The 22690-nt window shown below is 49.1% G+C and overlaps 1 protein-coding gene across 2 annotated transcripts in view; it reads left to right on the forward strand.

The window, feature by feature from the left end:
• MTMR14 (myotubularin related protein 14) overlaps positions 1-22690 on the forward strand; it is an 840209-nt gene that overhangs the window by 752439 nt on the left and 65080 nt on the right. Inside the window, exon 18 of one of the 2 annotated variants that reach the window (XM_069643241.1) lies at positions 515-676. The exons of the other annotated variant lie outside the window; for it this stretch is intronic. Within the exon in view, the coding sequence (XP_069499342.1) occupies positions 515-676 (162 nt within the window). The remainder of the gene's footprint in view (positions 1-514; positions 677-22690) is intronic. 2 annotated transcript variants of the gene reach the window in all.

A 22690-nucleotide genomic window follows, 5' to 3' on the forward strand; every position in this document is an offset into this window, starting at 1 on the left:
TCCTTTTGCTGCATCTGTTTACATGGGCCATGTTGCCACATTTATCATTTTCAACTATCGGAAACGAAGGGACCAACCAGTTGGGGTTTGGATAGCTTCATTTTAAGCCCAGTTCTGAGATTGCTGTGGAGGAATGTAATTTCAGCTGTTACCATCAGTGTACCTTCACTGTCATTCTAAACACGCATCAAAGATCAGTTTTTCTCTGCAGTGTGGCACTGCACACTATTGCTTTTATGCAGTTTGGCTTTGAGGTGGTGGTGTACTTGCATGTGCCCCCGCTTTACATGGAATTAATGCAGATAATAGTACTAACTTCATGACCATGAGCAACTTTGATCTTTTCTGGAAAGATTCTGATTAACGCATCCACATATTTTTTTATTTTTTTGTATACCCTGCCTCAATGTCTTGGTGGCTGGCAATGATCTGATCAGTGACTGCCATCATAAAAGGTACAGTAATTGAAAGCCTAACCAAATATTGACTGTACAATCTCCCTTCTCTTCCTCAGCCCCAGATCAGTGGACCATTCCCTGCCGGGGTCATCCGTCTCTACAGATTTTGGCAGCTGGCAGATGGTATCGGAGGGTGGCAGTGTTCATGAGCAGGGGATCCTGAGCACCGGCACCTCCCTCCCTTTCTTCTTCCCGGATGACCACCCTAACAATTGTTTGTAAGTGGATTAAAACATCGGAGGCCTCTTACGCTGGCGATGAAGCCTTGCATTCTGGGATTCGTATATTTGTAGCTTTTTTGGGCGTTGATTTCAGATGGACATCCGTGAGCTGCAGTGTTGCATTAGCTTTTTTGACTAAAATGTTTTCAACGCTTTTGCAAGGAGATTTGAGACTAACATTAATTTAATATTATTCTGGTATTGAATTATTTTCACTTGTAGATCGCTGAATTGGATGTTCTGTCCCAATGGTTCGTTTGTGTAGATGGATTGAAGGTTCACGTTTATCACAAGTCCGATGTGGAGGCAAACAGTCTAAAATGTTACTGTGGGCTACCTGAATCACATGCTCGTCGTTTCTGCCATCAGTCTGAACAGTTGAGAAGGTGTGGCTGAATATTCATGTTGCAGCCTTGAACTTCCCTGCTGGGGGGACAAATGTCATCTTAGCATTGAAAAGCTGATTTCTTGCATGGCATGCACTCTGCAACACCTTGGCCCAAAGCTCCACCAGGCTTGCAGTTGCATAGTTTAGTTTGTACTCTGTATTTAGATTGCCTGCCTGTTTCTGACCATGTTTTGGCTTGTCACTATAATCTTAAGTCTTTTGTTGCCATCCATATGTAAAGCCTACCTTCTTGGAATGTATAAAAAGGTTGACACGTTATCTTAAAAGTGCAGTTAATCACAACCTTCAGAATGAGTAAAAAGGAAAATTCTCAAAGCGTCTGTTCTTTAAGTGAAAGACACTTCCACCAATAAGGCGTTTGACAAGGCTACCCACTATCAGTATTTTGACGCTGCACTTCTGCTTTGGCACCTTGATTCCTGTGAACGTTGAAAGGGCTGCATAGAGTTCCCAAGCGGGAACAGACTTGTTAAGAAGGTTGGGAGTGATATATATTTTTTTTTATCTCCTTGAGATCATCCTGCTTTGCATAATTATAACTTGGATGGGTAAATTAGACTTTTTTTTTCTTTTTCTCCTTTGGTAGCAAGATCAGGATGGAGCAGGTGAAGATTTATTTATTTGCATTTATAAAGCGCACATATGCCCTGGGGCATCGTGGCGCTGTTACAGCTTATTCACTTGGCAAAACAGGCATATTATTAATGTTGAACGATATAAAGTACAGTGAAAGACAAAGAGCTGTCAGTATGGTTGCAGTTAAGCAGCTTATATATACCTGTTGGTTTGTTAGCGGAACAGTGTCGTTTTCAGCATTTTGCGCAAGGCAGTGTAGGAACTTTCGTTTCTGAGTGTAGTGGGTAGGGCATTCCAATTTTTGGGAGCCAGGTATTGAAAGCTAGACCCATCAGCTTTGGTTCTTTTGAAGGCTGGTACGTAGATCTGGTTGGTCAGTTGTGATCTAATGGGTCTATTTGACGGGTTGATGGTGACTCTTTTTGATGGGTAAGGAGGGGCACCGGTGGAGAGGCACATGTGCGTAATGGCCTGTGTTTTGAAGAGTATGCTTTCTTTTACCGGTAGCCAGTGTGCTTCTTTCCTAGCCTGAGTGATGTGATCCTTTTTAGGGATGCTTATGGCTGCCCTGAGGGCATTATTCTGCGTGACTTGCAGCTTGTTAAGGTTTTTAGCCGAAGTGCTCTGGAGTAGGGCATTACAGTAGTCCAGTATGGTACCTACTGTGGCTCTAGCAATGGATGGGCAATTTTTGGTAGAGAGGAAGGTCTTAACAGCATTGATCACCTTGGTGGTGAGAGCGGCTGAGGAGGCTATAGCATTGACCTGGCGTGTCATGCACAGAGATGCATCAAGGTATAGTCCTAGGGTTTTAACTGCTGCTGAGATTGTGATGATGGAGTTGTCTATGGTGAAGGTTTTGTATTTAGGAGGGAGCTCGTTGAGTGTTTCCCTGGTGCCTACTATGAGGATCTGTTTTATCCCCATTTAGGCAAAGGCTGTTGGCCGCCATACGTGTTTGGATGGGCGAGTACATTTTGGTTAGTGCTGCAGTATCTTGCTTGTATATGCCGGTAAGGGGGAGTGGTACCGGAGTGGCGTCAGCGTAATTGGTATATGCTATGTCACGACAGTCAAGATCTTTGAAGAGCGGGAGGATGAAGATATTGTATAACGTGGGGGCGGTGCATGAGCCCTGTGGGACTCAGCAGTGGATGGTGGTGGGGGAGGGGCATGCCGAGTCTGAGAAGACTTTCATGAGTCTACCGTTTAGGAATGAGGCAACCCAGGCTATTGCTTCTGGTGAGAAGTGGGCTTCGTTTTGGAGGAGGAGGAGGAGGAAGAGGAACTGTCTTTTGCCTAGGATGTGGTTTTTTACGAGATATTGTTGGATTTGCTTGTAGGCAACTTTGTCCAGTATCTTGAGGAGAAAAGGGAAAGTGTTGATCGGCCTGTAGTCCATTTCTGGATCCAGGTTGTTTTAAACAGTGTTAGAATTGAAAGATGCGTTGATGAAGGATTTGAAAAACGGGGCGAGTGCTTCTGCACATCCTTTGACTAATTTGGCTGGGCAGGCATCTCCTTTACAGTTGGATGGCCTAATTTTGTTGACAATCTCTAACTTCACTTTCAGTGATTTCTCTGAATTTAAAAGGTGTTTTGGTGCCAGTGTGCTTGGTACTGGAGGTGATCTCATGATCTGAGTTGTAAGTCTTTCTGATGTGTTGCGTGATGCTCCTGAATTTTGTTTTGCAGGAGCTCAATTTTGTTTAGTAGGGCAGTTTGTATTGAATTGCACCAGTTTTGGTCTTTGACTATGTCTTGGGATTTAGTGGCTGTGGTGGACAATTCTTTGAAAATCCTTTAGATTCTGAAGTTGCATTACAGATTCTGGCACTGTAGGATGCATATTTGGCTGTGATTATTGCTTTCTTATATTGGGTGGCAGGTGTTTTGTATGCTGACAGCGTTACTGCATCAGGGGAGATTTGCCATTTATTCATCGCTTTACGTTTTTGGGCGCAAAGTTCTTTTAATTCAGTAGAGAACCAGGAGTTGGAATGTCTCACGTTTTGGGCTTTTTTCTTCTGAAGGTGGGCGATCATGTCTATCTCGGTGCTAACCGTGGATTTATAGATGTTCGCCAGGTCTGATGGGTCTGCGGGTACAGGAAGGTTGGAAGCGAGAGTCTCTAAGTAGGGTAAGATCCTTTCTTTGGTGATGTTTTTAGCACATCTTGCCAGTGCTGGGGGTATCGGGGTCATGTTTATCAGTAATGGTGGTAGCGGTTGTGATGAGGTGTATAAGAGAGATCCGACCAAGGGGTGGGGGGTGACGGAGTTGATGTCCGTGTCACAGTTATGGTCCGCTAACCAGTCAAGGGTGTGCCCTTTGTGGTGCGTGGGTATGCTAATTTGTTCAAATCCTAGTTCCTGTAAGGCTTGTGCTAGCACTTTGGATGGTTTGTCATCATTTTTGTCGTTGAGGCTGAGTGTAAAATCACCTAAGAGGATTTAGTTAGAGGTGGTTTTTAGGTTCTCTGCTAGGAGGTGTGAGGTTTTCATGGAATTCTAGTAGTGGGTCTGGCGGGTGGTAGACAAGGTGAAGGGTGATGATGGTGTTGGGGGAGAGGGAGATCTTTACTGCAAGGGTGTCTGTGTTCCCTCCGAGATTTGATGGGGTTTGTCTAGCCTCTGGGTGGTCCTTCACTATAAGTGCTACACCTCCTCCTACGGTGGTGAGTCGGTCCTGCCTAATGATGGAGTATCCTGGTGGGATGGCTAAGCTCAGGGCTGGCCCAGCTGCACCATGTAGCCATGTCTCGGTGATAGCAAGGATATCGAGGTCTAGGTTAGAGATGAGGTTGTGGATTTTGATGGCATGTGTTGGAATGGACCTGGCATTGATTAAAGTGCATTGCAGGTCTGAGGTGGTGAGTGGTGGGTTTAGTATTAACTGGCTTGGGTGAGAGAGAAATGGGGGTATTGGGGGTGTTCTGGGTGGAGCCTGTTTTGTCAAGAGCATGTGTGTGCCTATGGTTGTGCCTGAGCTGACCTGTAGGGAGGTGAGCGGGTGTCTGGAGCAGAGATCTAGTAGTTTGTTCCTAGTGCTGATGGATCTAGGGAGTGTGGTAGCTCCAGTAGGTTTGGCATGGATTGCTGTGGTGATACGTTTGGTGAAGAACGATGGTAGGAAGTGGGTAGGTGGAATGTGGGTGGGCGCTGGAAGCTGTGTAGCTGCCATCGTCCAGGTGGCTGGGGGCGTCCGTATAGGTAGAGTGTGGGAAAACAGAGTACCAGTACAGTTCGGGTGTAGGAGTCAGTTCAAATACCAGTACAATTTAGATGGGAGTCCTGCAGGTGGCAGGGAACCAATACAAATCAGAGATGGGAAGCAGGCAGGAAAATGCAAATACAATTTTGATGTGGGTGTCTGGCAAGGGCAATATACCGATGCAGTTGAGAGCTAGGAAACAGGCAATAAGCAGATACTATTGAAAGATATAAAAACAGGCAAAAGCAGATATGGTTTTAGCTGAGGGTGTCGGGCATATCCCAATTACAATAAGATTCACATGTGGGCGATGAGCAGAATACCAGTGTAGTTTCACTGTGAGCGGACAAACTGGGGATCCATACTGTTGCGGTATGGGGCTCAAACATAGTGGCAGTATGGGGCATGGGGCAGATAATGCTGTTAAGGTAGATGGTACAATACAGTGTGGGGGTCAGTCACGCAGAGTGGCACTATAGTTGGAGTTGGGAATTGGGCATAGCGAGAATGTAGGGGCAACACACAGATATCAAGTCAATAGTGCGTGGCTGTGGCTGCTTCGGCATTCCCAAAGTAATGTACCTGAGCTTCCCTTGCAAATGTGAGAGACCCTTTCCCCTCGGTTTCCGTTTATAAAACATTATGAAAAATGTGTAATCTGGCCAGAAGGTACGATGGGGCACAAAGGCTTCAATGTGCCATGCCCAAACATGAACCACAATGCAGCCAGAGGTGTTTGTCAAAAAGCTAAAACTGATATGATAAGTGCGAAGTAATCCTCATTTGCCTCTAATAGTAGCTTGAGCAGAGGACGGGTGGAGATGAATCAGCAGTGTACTCTTCCAAACAATAGTGTGGTAAGTGCCAAAATCAAAGTTTCCCATGAAAGGTCTATAAAAATGTACACAGGAGGGGCGGGGGGAGGGATAACTATATAGAAAGTACAACGTGATCACTTTAAATGTTTTGAGTAAGGTCGTAAAAGGGGACCAACCCAGTCTCTAAAGCCCAAAATAAAGGCCAGGGATCAGGAAGCATACGTGGGATGCCTGGGAAAGGGTACCTGGTCTACCAGTTCATTATCCTAGTCTTCTCAGCCTCCGCATCAAGCAGCTAGTATTTGTGCTTCTCTGTGGTGGAAGATTTGTTCTAGACATTTGTTTCGATTTGGCAAGTGGCTTGGAGAGGCTCAGTTGACAGATTTGATCAGGAAGTCTCGACTCTGTGGGCAGGTCCAAGAGCGCACTCGCCCAACTAGGGCGAGTGTGCGGAAAGCAGTTTGGTGCGGCAAGCATCAAGGGTATGGAATATGGGTCTTTGTCTCTTAACTGTCACAAATACTTCTTGATGAATTGCTGAGTTGTGCAACCAGAAGTATTGCTCTGAACTGGAGAGTATCGTCTTGTAGCAGTGACAGCCCTCTTTTGCAACAATTCCCAGCACCTCTGTCCCAGTGGAATTTTTGCGGGAAGAGTAAAGTATTCGGGTAAAACTCAATTTCAATTATCTGAGTCGCAACTACCGGACTGCTTTAGCTGCATTCATGTCACCCCTTCTCGAGAACCTATAATTGCAATTACATTTGTTTTCTTAATTCCTCACTGCTGGAAAAGCTTCAATACTTGCAGGCTCACACAACTCATAAAAGCCTGCCTCTTGACATGTGGGTGGGGTGGAAACAGCCTATTTGAGGCTCACATAGAACTTGCTGGGTGAAAAACTACGTATCATTAAGTTACGTGGCCTTGTATAGTGCCCTTCTGTCATACTTTATTGGGATATCAAATGGAAAGATGCAAAAAACCTGTGGTGTTTATGGGTACAGGTCGGACGTACTCCGTTCCGGAATGCTGGTATGCTTTTGAGGCTTTTGGCATACATTGCATTGGATAATCGAAGATTTGGCGAGGCTGAAAGTGCTTTGGGGAATATCCCTTATTGGTGGGTGTTTGGAGGAGGTGTAATAAGCCTCTAGCGAACTTAATCGTAGCTTGATAATGTTCATGTGGTGTCAGCTAGGCCTGCAGCAGCTGTCCGGGGATGGGAGTGTGTGTACTAAAAGTTGGTCGTTTTTAGAATGTAGTTGGTTGGTCAAGGCAGGTAGATGAACGGGGAGGCAGGTATAAGCAGTAGTGGCTAGAGAGAAAATGATAGGCCCAGCAGGAGTGATGTAAGCCATATGGTGAAGTGAATAAGACTGTTCATTAGATCTGTATGGTAATAGGTCTATTAAGGTGAGGTTGTAGAATATGAAGTGAGTGTTTTTAGGTAGTTGTGTCAGTGGGATCATGGTGATGAGTTTCGTCTGCTTCTTTCTAAGAGTGCAATCAAACTGGTAACACGCTCGGAATGAGGAAGGGGAGGTACTCCACCTATTTTCAGGTGCCAAAGGAGGATGAGGCTTGCCTCCCATTCTGCGGCTGCCCGAAGTTGTTCCTACGCAAGGACAAGTTAAAGATGGTTACACTAGCTCAAATCCTGCAAGCACTCGATCTTCAGGACTGATTGATATAGCTGAACCTTCAGGATGCCTACTTCCACATGCCAATGAATTGGAGACACAGGAAGTGCCTGAGGTTCTCCATGGGCCAACATCACTACCAGTTTAAGGTCCTGGCGGTCTCATCAATGTCCAGGTTTTTCACCATGCTGCTAGCAGTGGTGGCAGCTCGCCTCAGGAGTGTACGGTGATTCCTTACCTGGACCACTGACTCGTCTGAACTCGCTCCCTCGATTTAATGTCGGAGCATCTGCTTCATACATGCACACTATTGCACAGCCTTGGCTTTTCCCGATACGTCAAGGTCTAATTTGCCATCCCAGGCCCTTGATTGATCTGAACGGTCTTGGACACTCGTCTTGGCTGGGCTTTCCCGCCCAAGGATTGAGTGGCAATCTTTTGGTTGCTCTGTGTCTTACAATCCCAGAAACAAGTTTTGGCTTCTGATTTCCTGGGCCTTCTGCATCATAGCGGTATTGAAAGCGAGGCTGCGCATGAGATTGCTTAAATCGCTTCTCTTTTGCCAATGGTTGAAGTTTCAGGGCACAATGTCGGACCTTTTTATAGGTTTCAGGCCAGGTGGCTCAAGATCCTGCGTGGTGGGCCCTGCAAGAAAACATACAGAGACGTATTTAGTCACCATTGGCCCCCAGGTGACTGGTCACAGATGCATCTGATTGGCTGAGGCGCTCACTTGCCAGACCGAACGGTGAGCGAACAGTAGTCTCCCTCATGTTTCAGGAACACATGAAACTACTGGAGCTAAGCGGCAATCGGGCTGGCCCTGGTCACTTTCCTTCCCTCTGCAAAGTGCAAGACTGTGCTGATCCTGACTAACAAAGTGGCCATTCACTACCTCAACAAGCGACGTGGTGGGAGTTCCTTGCCTCTCTTCAGTGAAGCAATGCGACTGGTTTTGGGATCTGGAGAAATGTCTGACAGCGGCTCATCTGGCCGGCAAAGCAAGAATGTTGTGGCAGATCTATTGAGCAGACAACTTTGGCCTCCCACAAGTCTACCAGGAAGTTCCGGAGGAGATTTTCACCTTTTTGTGGACTCAATTGGACCTCTTTATTTTCTGAATCAATGGGAGATGAATGTTTTTCTGCTCCAGGGAATTCCCTTGTTGGGGAACTCTGGGGGATGCACGGACAGTAGTTGACTTACAACCTCCTCTATGCGTTCCTGCTGATATGTCATTCCTCTGGTTCTCTGGACTCCATCTGCTCCGGATCACGATTTTGAGCCCCCCCCCCCCTCCCTGGGCTGGGCGAGGAGAATGTGGTATCTGGACTGCTGGACATGTCAGTCTGCTGTGAGGGGTCAAATGAGAGGGGGACACAGTTGTAATCTTAATTGTCTGACATCTTTATTAAAATACATGGGTTGGATAAAGGCCCCTGTCCCTATACTAACGTGTTTCCCTACCTAGGAAACTAAAAATATAGATCACTGTCCGTTTCCAAAACATACTAATCTGACCCTCACACTAAAAATGAACTAAGAGGGTAAGGAAATGTCTCTGACTTAAGTTTGGCAAAGGACGTTCACAATTAAAGTAGATAAATCCAACAAACAGTCTTTTCCAAGAAGAATGCCTTGGATCCAGAGGATGGTTCCCTTTCCCTGGATACTCGGGCTGGATGGCAAGTCTTTCAAACAGTCTTAAGGATGGCAAAAGTCTCTTGTAAACCACTATTCCTTTGGGTCTTTATACCAAGTTCATAAAGTTTCTGTGCAAACAATGTGACCCATGCCTTCAGCTCTTCCAAGGATTTATTTGCACCGTGTTAAAAAAAAGAATCTTATTCACGTGATGTTTAATATCATGTTCTCTAACCTCTTTGATGTCTTGGCGGATCACCTGATGCACTCGTCCATCATGAATCCTGTGAGCTCTTCAGATCAGAGCATACCCCTCTACACAAGGTATTTTGGTCTCAAAATAAAAAGGTCTTTGTTCAACTTCACAACTCAAACATGCTATATTAGTGTTTTGAAAAGTAATTAAGTTTCTTTGTGTCTTTATTGGTGGTCCTGGTATACTCCACTGCCAGGAATCCTTTAGTGTAAGTTCTTCAGATCCCCTGGTATACACTCCTGCCGTTTTCTTGCCATAATGTCTTAAACTTCCATATACTTTAAGTGGATTGCCTGGTATACTCCCCTGCCAGGAATCCCTTTGTGGAGTCTTGCAGAGCCCCTGGTTTATTTCTCTACCAGGTATGGATCCTCCCCCCTCTACCCCCCAATGTTCATTTCCTGCTGTGCTTTTTTCACCAGGAGGACTTCTCGTTTTCACTGTCCTTTTAATATAGCACTGTAGTGCAGTTCTTTTACTTCACTGTTTTCACTTCATTGGCTTGAGGTACTACTTGTTCCAACTTTTCCCGCATTCACATCTCATATATGGTGTGAGGGAGGCATGGTATCACAAGTAGGACACTGACAAAAAGGGTAAGATTTGTAAAAACCTTTCTCCAGCATGGGGTCTGGCATGGATTCACATGCTCATGAATATTCTCCGTCAGGCTGGGAATCCTCGGTAAAGAAAAAATCAGTTTTGTTTCTGATCTGTCTTTCTTAGTAGTAACCAATCACTGATCTCCGGGTCATACTGCCCCCAGCCAATGACTGCCCTCTCCCTAAGCCCCGCCTCTGGCAGCCATCCTCAGATTTTTACCGCACGCTCAAGTGTTTGGAGTCCTCGTGTTTAGTTCTCAAGTTTTTTGCTGCGTTTTCACGCTTTTTTTCTCATTTTTTCGATATAATCGAGCCTCAAGCTCCACCGCTTCTACTTCCGATAACGGGGACCCGTTTCGGAATTCTTCTATGTGCCTCAAGGGTGAAGTTTTCATTGAGTTTACACTTCTTGGAGCATTCCGGAAGATCTTCGGCCTACCTCAACTGACATGGCCCAGGACAAGGGGAGCTCGACGCCCGGATCCAAGCTGTTCAGGAACTGCCCTGGATGCGGATTATATAACGTTTTCAAGGAGGACGAGCATTCGCGATGCCTCTGCCTCCATGGGGACAAGACGCACGTGGAGAAGGACTGTGCGTTCTGCAAGAACCTTTCGGACCGGACCAAACAAGATCGTTATTCCCGCTTCGCCACCTGGCTGGAGAAGGGCACAGCAAGTGAGAAGGCGAAGAAGAAGTCTGAGCGGGCTTCTAAGTCCTTTGAGGGCGCCCTGGCGACGGGGGCCCAACAGAATGCCAAGCACCGTGAGTCTGCGGGCTCCGGGAGCGCCGAAAGGTTGGGCTCTTCGTTTGCCAAGCAGGGCGCTACATCCCCGGCACGTTCGACCACGAGCCAGCCCTGTGGTTTGTGGAAGAGAAAGTCCGAGAACCCGGGTAGGCCGCTGGAGCGGACCCGGTCGATTTCTAAGGGGGAGCGAGGCGCTGATCCTCCCCCCAAGGCGAAGGCCCAGGACGCACCTAAGGTGGTGAGGGCTTTGATCCACCCGGCTAAGGCCTCTACCGAAGTGTTCGCTGCGACCCTGGCAGAGACTACGCCAATGGAAACGGCCTCTGGGCCCAGAGTATCCCTGCCGCCTCGGAGGGAATCCTCTTTCCATCCCATCGCTTAGACACCCGTGAAGCCCCCGTCTGAAAAAGAGGGGGGGGGTGGTGGCCATTACAGACTCGGAATCAGCCTCTGAGGTGGAACTGGTGGAGACCGAGGAGGGCCTCAACGAAAGGTCCATAGGCCTCAACGAGAGGTTCAGAAACCTCAACGAGAGATTCGAGAAGGTTCGATCCCAGGGGATGGTCCCTGCTGACGTGATCGAAGATAGCGACGACAAACGGGGCCCAATGGAGCGGCCATCCCGTCCGTCGCAGCCATTGCAGAGGCCCAGGATAGCTCGGCGGCCATTTTGTTGGCAATCCAATCCTTATGTACCGAGATAAGGATGAGATTACCACGCACCCCGACGGAGGAGCCAAAACCAGGCCTGTCGGTAAGCCCTCCGAACAAGCTGAGGAGAGTCCACCCCGCTCTGCCCTTCGTGCCTGCGAGACCGGTGGACCCCTCATCCCCCTCGCCGGGAGAGGATACGGGGACGGACGATGACGCCGGCGATGACACAGCAGACATCCCGGTCGTCTCGGCAGCGGCTAAGAAGAAGGCAGCGGGCACGGCGGCTTCAACTTCCACTTCCCCGCCGGACAGCGAGGGCAAGAAGTTGGACTCTATGGGACGACGAGTCATCTCGTCGGCGGCGACGGTGATTAAGGCGGCCAATGCCTTAGCGATCGTGGCCCGCTACGACAGGGAGCTCTGGTTCCAAATAGCTCCCCTGCTAGATTTCCTGCCTGATGACAAAAGGGCGGAGGCCCTAGAAATTCTGCAGGAGGGCGAGGTGGCGTCAGATCACGCCATAACGGTGGCGACGGACATCGCCGATACCGGATTTCGCCAACTGGGCAACGGAGTTTGCCTCCGACGACGGAGATGGCTCAAGGCGACCGACTTTCACCAGGACGTCCAGACCAGGGTGTTGGACATGCCGTTTGACGGCAACAACCTCTTTGGTAAGGCGGTGGATGAGTCTCTACAGGCCATCAAAACCGACTCGGAGACGGCCCGGGCCCTTGGGGTGCTTCAGCAGCGATGGCCCTTTCGGAGCCCCGGAGGCAGACAGGGTGCCTCCAAAGGATCCAGCGGTGGCTCCTCCGCTTACCGCCAGGCGGCCCAGTCCTCTTCTCAGGAGGCCTACAGAGGTTGCGGCAAGCAAGGGGGATCCTGCCGTCGTCGTCAAGGAGGCCAAGGCGGCAAGGCCACCTCCAAACAAGACTGTCCCGGCCGTGTCGTCGGGCCCCCACCGAAGCACCCCGGTGGGAGGCCAGCTGATGAAGTTCGTCAGCGTGTGGGAGTCCATCTCCACCGACCGTTGGGTGCTGGACACCCTGGCCAACGGGCACTCGCTGGAATTCCAAAAGAAGTGCCCTCACATTCCTCCCATGGCCAGGAAGGAGAATCACGTCCCTCAACTGCTGTTGGAAGTAAAGGCGATGCTCAAAAAAGGTGCCATCGAGCTCGTCCCCAGGGGGCTCTGGGGCTCCGGAGTGTACTCGAGGTACTTTCTCGTCAGAAAGAAGACCGGCGGTTGGCGCCCCATCCTGGTCCTGCGTCGGTTAAACAAATGCATCAAGGCGCAGAAATTCAGGATGGTCACCCTCCAGCACTTGCTGGGACAGCTGGAGGAAGGCGACTTCCTATCGTCGTTGGACCTGGGGGATGCTTACTTCCACATCCCCATTCTAAAAAGGCACAGGAAGTTCCTCAGGTTCGTGGTTCAGGGATGCCACTACCAATTCAGAGCCCTACCGTTCGGATTAAAGTCGGCACCCAGGGTTTTCACCAAGTGCCTGGCACCAGTGGTGGTGCGGCTGCGCCTGCAGGGGATTCACGTCTACCCCTACCTGGACGACTGGCTAATCCGGGCAAGGTCAAGGGAACTCACCGTAGATCATACGGCGAGGACCGTCCGGTTGCTCACGGAGCTGGGGTTTGCCATCAACTACCCCAAATCCCACCTGGTTCCATCGCAGGTAGCTCTGTTTTTGGGGGCGAAGCCCGATACTGTGGAGCAATTGGCCTCCCCTTTAGAGGAGAGGACCAAGACCATCCTGGGCAAGGGGCGGCGCCTGATAGCCACGGGCGTGGCCAGGGTGAGGTCTATCAAGTCCCTTCTCGGGATGATGGCCTCATGCATCTACCTTGTGCCCCTGTGCAGACTTCGGATGTGTCCGATACAGGAGTTCCTCGACGCCTGCTGGTTTTAGGCGAGGGGTTGCTTCGAGGACGGGATCCCCCTCGACGAGGAGTTCCGTCGGGCGATCCTATGGTGGGGCACCCGGGCTCACCTCACGATGGGCACAGACTTTCAAACCCTGGCGTTTCAAGAGACGGTGACTACGCAAGCCTCTCTGGAGGGTTGGGGGGCCCACACCGGAGATCTCCACGCAAGAGACCTTTGGCTTCCGGAGGAAAGGTCTCTTCACATCAACATCTTGGAGCTCCGAGCAGTGTTCTGGGCGCTCAAGTCGTTCCTCCTGTCCCTCAAGGACAAAGTGGTGAGGATCTTCACAGACAACACCACCACAATGTTCTACATACGGAAGCAGGGGGGGCACCAGATCCCCAGCCCTATCCAAGGAGGCCCAGGATCTGTGGCACTGGGCCGTCGCCCACGGGATGTTTCTGGTTCCCTTCCACCTGGCAGGAATAAAAAACACCATTGCCGACTCACTCAGCAGGGAGCTGCGCTCGTGCCACGAGTGGGAACTGCGCCAGGATCAAGTGGATCGACTCTTCCAACGATGGGGCAAACCCCAGATCGACCTGTTTGCGATGGCGACGAACTCCCAAGTGCCAGAGGTTCACCAGCAGGTTCTCATAGCCGAGGAGCATGGGCGATGCTTTGTCGTTCCCTTGGGACGGCCTGTTTCTGTACGCGTTCCCTCCATTGCCGTTGCTGCTCCGCCTCATCAACCAGCTCAAGAAGTCCAGGTGCAGGATGATCCTCGTCGCACCGGCGTGGCCGAGGCAGATCTGGTTCCCGGAGCTTCTGGACTTGTCAACGTCCCCGCCAGTCAGGCTGCTGGCGGACGCAGATCTTCTCTCCAGAGAAGGAGGCGCCATTCTCCATCACGACCCACAGTTGCTGAACTTGCAGGCCTGGCTCCTGCAGCACTAGAGTTTGGAGGGTACGATATCCCGGCTGATTGCAGAGAGGTTCTTGCAAAGGCCAGGGCGTCCTCAACTCTCAAGTGTTACGGTCATAAATGGAAGAGGTTCTCTGTCTGGTGCCGTGCACAGAAGATTAACCGTCTGCGGATTACGGCCCCTCAAGTGCTGCCGTACCTACTGTCGCTGGCCAAAGCTGGTCTGGCTCACGCCTCCATAAAAATACATCTGGCTGCCATCTCCCGATATACCAGGACTACGTGTCAGGAATGGCACTCTGTCAAGAGTGGCACAGGGCACCCCGGTAGGGTTTGGGTGGCTGTGCTGAAGTAAGGTAGCAGATAAGCACACACAGCAGGAAGTTCAACAAGAAAGAAGAGTAGGAAACTATAGCTTGGAGCCAAAAGGGGCAAAAGATACAAAGGTACAAACAAACTGGATTCCCTCTTGGGGTGTATGCTAAAATGGGAAAGAATGTTCCACGAACCTTAGGAAACTCCAGCCTTCTGCACAGATTGCTATAACAGAGGCCCGCGCTGTATGCTCATGGCTGGGAACAACAGCAGTGGGTGTCTGTAACGCTGAAAACGCGACAAGGGAAGGGGCAGAGGTTGCCTGCCGGAAACCAACGGGCAAGCTCTGTACAAAGGGATTACATAAGACACATAAGAAGACGAGAACAGAAATATCCAGCAAAAAGGAAGTCAATGAGCAATCTAGCAGAAGGAAATGAAGGAAAGGCAGTTAGACTGAAGTAGATTACCTAAGGTGGAGTACAGAGGACTCAAGGAAAAGAACAAGGGAGCAGCAGTCAGGAAAACAGAGGGGCTGCAAAGTAGGAAGCAGGTCTGCAGTCAGGAGTGGCACTAGGTACAGGCAAACTGTAGTGGACTGCGGAGGACTGCAGTAGGCTGTAAGGCAGGGAGTCCAGAAGAACAGGACAGAGAGAGATTGGTAGTAGGCGACAGACAGAGAGCCCAAAAGAATAGGGCAGCGAGGTAGGGAGCCCAGAGGAGCAGGGCTGTAGACAGCTAAGTGTAAATCCGGCTGTAAGGCAGAGGAGTGTAGCAAGCCGCAAGGCAGGGAGCCCAGAGGACAAGGGCTGTAGGTAGAAGGCAGCGGAGCGTGATCGGCTGCAAGGCAGGGAGCCCTGAAGAGCAGGGCCGCAGGGAGTGAGCCCAGAGGAGCAGGGCCACTGACTGTAGAGGGCTGCAGAGGACTGTAGTAGGCTGCAAGGCAGGAAGCCCAGCGGAGAAAGGTAGGTAGAAAGCAGCGGAGCGTGATCAGCTGCAAGGTAGGAAACCCTGAAGGGCACAGGCGGGGGATGGAAAACAGCAGAGTGTGATCAGCTGCAATGTAGAGAGCCCGGCAGGGCAAGGGCGGAGGCTGGAAGGCAGCAGAGCGTGATCAGCTGTAATGTAGAGAGCCCGGCAGGGCAAGGGCGGAGGCTGGAAGGCAGCAGAGCGTGATCAGCTGCAAAGTAGAGAGCCCGGCAGGGCACTGGAACCAAAACAGGGAAATGCAGCAACAGGAACAGCAAACATAGTAGAGGGTAAAGGCAAACAGGAGCGGGGAGATCTCAAGATGCAAGACACTGTGCTCCTGTAGGCAGCTGCTTATATACAGCCTTGCCCTGTTCTGAGGCAGGCTAATTGACAGCACCTGGAGCAGCACACCTGAAGACAATCTGCCTCCTCCCTCTCTGGTCCTGAGCAGGTGGAAGCAGCACTGGCCGCTAGGGTTTCTGGGGATTGTGATCCCAATAACGATGAATGAGAATAGCCAGGAATTTAGGACAGTAGCAAGGTGCATTGTGGTAAATGTAGTTAGTTGAATAAAATAAGAAATAACCAAAGTTGAGCAAATGGAAATTAAAGACCAAGGCGTGAATAGGAGTTGTTCAAAGAGTATTGGGAGGATAAATGAGTACCAAGTAGTCCATGATGGTTGCCAATGCGTGTGCCAGCGGCGCGGGCATGACACTACGGCACAGGCGTCCTTGTGGTCTCATCGCCTGTTGAAGGAATTTATGAAGGGACTATTCCGATCATTCCCGCCGGTGAAGGCGCCTGCCCGGCGTGGGAGCTTAATGTGGTGCTGACCAGGCTCATGGGACCTCCATTCGAGCCTATGCATTTGGCGCCTTTAAAGTTCCTGTCATGGAAGACAGCGTTCCTCGTGGCCATCACCTCTGCACGACGAGTGGGAGAGATTCAGGCCCCATCTTGCAAGCCTCCATACTTGACTTTTCATGACACGAGGGTGGTACTAAGGACGCACCCCTCCGTCATGCCCAAGGTGCTGTCGGACTTCCACCTCAACGAGCCCTTGGTGTTACCAGTTTTCTTCCCCTCGCCTTCGACGCTGGCCGAGAGGACTTTGCACTCGCTGGATGTAGCTAGAGCGCTGAAGTTCTACGTGGGCCGCACGAAGAGTTTTCGGAAGACGTCACAACTGTTTGTGAACTTTGGGTCTGTGAATCAAGGGAAGGCTCTATCAAAGACTTCCATTTCCAGATGGCTCTCCGGCTGCATCATGCATTGTCACCGGTTGGCAAACCGACCGCTGCCCGGCCGTCCGAGAGCCCATTCGACCAGAGTGATCGCTGCTACCACGCCGTTCCTGTCTGGTATGCCCCTGGTGGACATCTGCAGGGCTGCTACGTGGAGGTCGACGCACACCTTCACAAGATTCTGCTGCGTCGATCGGGACTCCAGGGAGGAGTCCAGGGTCGGCCAAGCAGTGCTGCGCAACCTGTTCGCTTAAGGTGAGCCTGGTGAGGAGGTAAGAGATGCTTAATGTTGAGCCTGTTGCCACCTCCCGTGGTTGTGCATGTGTATACTGCTATATATTCTTTTATTCATGAGCCTGTGAATCCATGCTAGACCCCATGCTGGAGAAGGAACAAGTTACTTACCTGTAACTGTTGTTCTCCAGCATGGGTCTGGCATGGATTCACATGCGAACCCTCCTGCCTACCCCTCTGCGGCTCTTCACTTGGTCATACTGCCACTTGGCGTGCTACCAAATCTGAGGATGGCTGCCAGAGGCGGGGCTTAGGGAGAGGGCAGTCATTGGCTGGGGGCAGTATGACCCAGAGATCAGTGATTGGTTACTACTAAGAAAGACAGATCAGAAACGAAACTGATACTGATTTTTTCTTTACCGAGGATTCCCAGCCGGACGACGGGGAATATTCATGAGCATGTGAATCCATGCCAGACCCATGCTGGAGAACAACAGTTACAGGTAAGTAACTTGTTCCTTATTGAAATTTTCAATTGAGTTGGAGAAACTCCTTTGCCCTATAGCTAGGATGGGAGTTGTCTCGACCATCAAATAGTAAATAAAACCATCCTAGTTGAGTCTGTCAAATCAAAGTGTCCTATACTAACAAAAACCTAATGCCTGCCCTACTTCTTGTACAAATTGTGTAAAGGAGAATATGTATGTAATGGAAAATCAGTGTTCAAATATAAAGAATAAATGTGGCCGTGTCAGCTCTCCTCTCCACGTTAGACAGCACGGAGTAAGGCGGTCCCCGTAAGGAAGATGACACTCTGGCTCAGGCTCTTAATACAAAGACAGTTTAAAATATGGTTCAAGGCTGCCTGGCTTTCCACATTAAGTCTCATTTTCCAGCTCCCAATACAGTTCAACAAGAATTTCACATCAGTCTTCCTCAGTCGGGCTCAGGCCTTTCAGAGCAAAAGCAAAGCAAACGTTCAACACTTGCAGGGGTTGCCTTCCCCAATCTTAACTCATAAACATTAGGGGTTCCCTTCCCCTAACCTATTATACTTCCGGTCAGCCGTTTCCTTATGTCCAAGACTTTCGAATGTGCAGGACCACTTTTAATTTCCAGCTTTCAACTCCCACTCTTGTATTTGGCCCACTGCTTTCTTGTCTGGGTAGTTCACTGCCCTAGGCACCAAAGTTATACTTTCACCTTTTTACTCTCCCCTTTTCTCTGGGTTAAATTGCATCAACTCTCTTTTACAGTTCATTCACTTTAGCGCTACAAATATTCCACCTTTCACTGAGACTTTCGAGTGGGCTGCTTCCTTTCGCCTGACCACTGTTTCGCTGGATCTCTGGCTTTACAGCTATCGTTACTTCAAAGTTCCTTCACAGGTCTGCCTTTCTTTGCGTCTCATCCACATGCGTGCAGCCTTCAATTGTGCAATATAATGTTGCAACTTCAAACTTTATTTAGCACATACCAGTTTCATGTTGCTTGGGAACTCACTGGCTGTGTGCGTCTTTCTGGTCTTTTATGGTCTTTCAATTCATGAGCCCAGGTTAGTACCACCGGCTTGTCCTTGCCTCCCCAACTCTGCCGTTCACCTGGGAGGGTCGCTGGCATCATTGAAACACAATGCATCCGCCTTGTTTGGGATTTGGCCTTCTCCACGTTTCTTTTGTGTTTGTGGCATTTTGGGGGCAACCTCCTCAAGGGAACGCCTGGGGTTCTCCACCCTTGGCTCTCGTCCCTTGGTCCGTTGCTCTGCTCTAGTAGGTTTGCCTTCGCCCCGGAAGCTCTGCTCTTACTCATGTTCCAACTTGCTCAGGGTGTCCGTTTCTCCTTATCCGTGTAAGGAGAGTTAATTGGTATCAGAGGTATGCACTTGGAGTCAAGTGCCTGACTTTACCTCACCCATTTAGCAGGACATGTCAATGTGATATACAAGTTAGCATTGTTACTCGGTCGCCCTCTTCCTTGGGCCAGTGTGTTTGTAGAAAAGGGGTGGGTGGGACATCAGAGAATTCTATGAAATAGGAGGGATCATGGGTACAGGAAAGGGAGGAATTACCGTATCTCACCATCGGTTGCCTCACCCCCACTCCCCGAAGACCCCTCACCCAGGTGATCCTCCCGCACTGTTCCACACCAGGGCCTGGATCCAAAAGCAATGGTTGTGCCCTGGCCACCTGAGATCCCCGGGGACTAGTAGGTAAGACACCCTTTGTTTTCTCACAATGGGCACTTGTTCAAGTTCTGCCTTTTAATGTTTTCATTAGTATTTGTGTGCTTGGGGTAACACTTGCTACAACTTTCCCCACATTGATATCTCATACATCGGGGCTTCATCAAGGTTTGTCTTTGTACTTTACTTGGTCATTATTCCAATATACATATTTGCTTATATGTCTGTCAGTACGCCCCAGGGGCCACAATGGCTCTAGGCAAATTCACTGGTGTCTTTGTGTTCCAAACCTGTGGCATGTTGCTGCGATGAAGCTTCCCCTCTGGGATGGCCTCCTTGCACAGCATACCTTCTTTCAGCGTTCCCAGAAGCTCTGGGCTTCTCTCCGCGACCAGGACACAATGCTGTTGCTTCTTGGCACAACTATATCTCCAGAACCTCTGCTGCTGCTGCTCCAGGTGCTTGGACGGTCCTTCCACTGTGCCAGCGCAGTGTCTCCTGGTAAGCGATCAGTTGCTAGCTGCTGTCTGGAAATGCCTGTGTTTTTGGTCTCTGCCAGCACTGACCTTTCCTGAACTGCTTCCTTCTTTGGCTCTGCGTTCCTCTCTGGCTCTGCTCTCCTGTCAAGTGTGGATACCATTTTTAAATTTCATGTGCACTTGTGAGCCATAAACTAGTCTGCATATTAAACTTGATGTTTCTTTCAATCTGCACCAACTCCTTACTCTTCCTTGTCTCGGTACTTGAGGCTTTGAGTTGAAGTCCATAGAATTTCCAGGATTTCAAAAATGTTTTCCAAAACATTGATTTAGGAAAACAGAAACGGGGGATGTTAGGAGTGTGTATGAGGTATGAATACACTTTTGACAAGTGATTTGCAGGAAGAGGGTTCTGTATTTTACAATGGGAGGAATTTGTATGGTGACAAGCCATCAAGAATTTAGGAATTGAGGTCTTCATTAGGAAGGGAAGAATAGTGTGTCTCCTGATTGGGGAAGAGGGGGTCACTCCCTTACCCAGACAGCCGTCTCCTCCCACATGATCCTCCTTCATGGGACCACCCCAGGGTCAGGATCAGGTAGCGGCTGCCATCCCCTGGCCACACGGGAGGAGATCCTTGCTAGGGAGGGTTTATGAGGGGGGGGGTCAGTGATGATGCCACATAATTCAGTACACTGCCCTCCATGTCTCCTTCCGAGTAGTCAGGAACCTGAAAGACGCAGGGAAACCCCACACTCTGGACCAGAGCATTACTGTACCAGAGAATGCTGAAAGAATGTCCAGATGACGTATTTATTTTATATTCTAAATGGAGTATCAAAATTGTATTTTAACATGATACAAAATTTCAAATAATGAATCAGTCACATATTAATATACACTTCTTAATTATATTTGCATTGCAGGACGCATTAAACTACACAAAAGCTATAAAAGCCATACCAAAATAATTCATTCACAGTGAAAACATTCAGACCTTTATCTAAATTCAGTGCCAGACATTCATCCGAAACTCGCTAAAAATACATAACAATATATGACCATGAGTGGTGGGGCATACAATTTGTCACCACAAACATTACAAATATATATTGAAAATCACAATAATTATGACACGTTATCTACTAAAAGTGTGGATTGAAACACTGTAATTCGAAAGATCACATCCCCTCTTGATTTCTCAACCGGTTTTGACGTAAAGAGATGATTAAATCAACGTCTTCATCAGGAGAATTAATACATTGTACTGAAACAAGAAAAGAGTGCACCAAATTAGTGCACTTCCCTATCATGTCACCATTTCTAACACAAACACTTTGGGAATAAACAATAACAATCACAATGAGGTGACCCTAGAACATGCAATTTTAAACAATTACAAGACTTTGTCTAAAATACCCAGTTTGCAGAGGCACATCCGTGGCAATTTGACTGTGCCCCTAAACGTTTCCCGTGCCTGGTGATGAAGAAAAGCCAACACGAAGGGGGCTAAAAGCAGAACCAGGAGTGCAGTAGAAGATGTGCACCATTGAATGAGAACAGAATGAATGAAGCGTGGACACACCTTGTGTATATGTTCCACTGTTTCCATGGCTGGAAGAAATTTGCAAACCTAGCCTCAGTCAACCTTCGGCTAGCTCCTAAAATTGAAGCATAAGTGAAAAGACCTTAATTGAAAAAACGTTAATGGACTGCATGTGACAGACCTCTCTAGATGGATAGCCTATAGTATACAAAATTGTTCACCTTAGACAGGGCATTGAAAGTAAACACATGCAAGTAAACGTATAATGCGCCCACAGCGGCAGCTGTGCACTCTTTGATTAGAGTGGTCCAGCCATAATTAGTTCAAAATGTCCGCACAATCTAAAAAAGGGGAAAGGAATGCATAACTCCTCTCTCCACTAGAAAAGCTGCCATGCATAACAATTCCGAAAAGTGAAGCTACTTTATTTGGGAAAAGGTGCTATGCAGTTCACTGAGAGAGCAGCCAGTCATAGATAATCAATTACAGAACGGCTCTTAACACCCCGGAAAGGAACCAGTGGCCGAATTGGGCTTAACCAAGCATCATTTTATGCTGCTAACAAAGTTCAACTGTCGCCCAGAACACACAAGAGCCTACATACCCGTGGTCCGATATACTCACAATTATGGTGCGTCCGACTCCTCGTACGCCTATTTCATCTGGCGTCTAACGAGAGCTGCTTGATAAGCAAGTGTACGCATGCGCGAAAGTAAAGGGCTACCGACGTCCACAACGTAATGACACGTCGGTGGGCCGGATCAACTGCTGAGATATTTACACGACCTAGTGCAGTCCTGTATGCATTGCAGAGATATTTTATCTTATTGCCACATAAGTCGAACTCAAACTACAGGAAGGCATAGTAGGCGCTGCATCAACGCCCTGCAGAACTAAAAAAAATGGAGAACAGGAGATACGGGTAACAAACACTATGGAGCATGAAATTAGCATTTAAATCCTGTAAATTAACAAAAGAAGAAATGGTGCCTCAGACTCGCCTGTGGAACTCGAGTCATAGCAGAACAAATCAGTCACCAGGGCTACACGGTCGACTGTATTGCCCACTATTAGATGGGGAGAAATGTTGCTCTCACCAAAATTAAGTTCAAGGGGTTTGGGTCCTCCGACGTATTCCATATCTATGACGGGTAATGTCCACAGCTAGCTGTGCTGCTTCGGAAAATCTTTGGCTCCTGCGTCGATGACGTTGATGCGCCGTCCCACCGAGGACCTCCTCCGACAGCCGACGTCACCCGATGTGATAAGTAGGACGCACAACGCCCATAGTCTCAGTTCCGTTTTATCCGCGAACGTGTTCGCTTCGTGAATCTCGGTACGCCTCGACTCGTTGGAGTTTGCTGTTTTCAATTCTCGGTTCGCTGAACCTGTTCGGTTTGTTGTGTAGACCTGTTCATGGCGATGTCTTCTTCGTCTTCAACCCCGCGTCCGGGCTTCCAGAAATGCGGGGACTGTGGGTCCAAGATTTCGGTCACGGACTCGCACGACGCCTGCCTCTGGTGCCTCGGGGAGGCCCACGATACGGACGACTGTCGACTGCCAGTCGCTCACGGCAAATGCCTTGCGGGAACGCAAGAAGAAGCTGTCGGTAGGCCGGGTGTCTAAGCCCCAGAAGTCGAGGTCTGCGGGGCTTTCAACGGA

The sequence above is a fragment of the Ambystoma mexicanum genome, chromosome 2p, assembly GCF_040938575.1.
Source record: "Ambystoma mexicanum isolate Mex_15411 chromosome 2p, UKY_AmexF1_1, whole genome shotgun sequence".
Lineage (NCBI taxonomy): Eukaryota > Metazoa > Chordata > Amphibia > Caudata > Ambystomatidae > Ambystoma > Ambystoma mexicanum.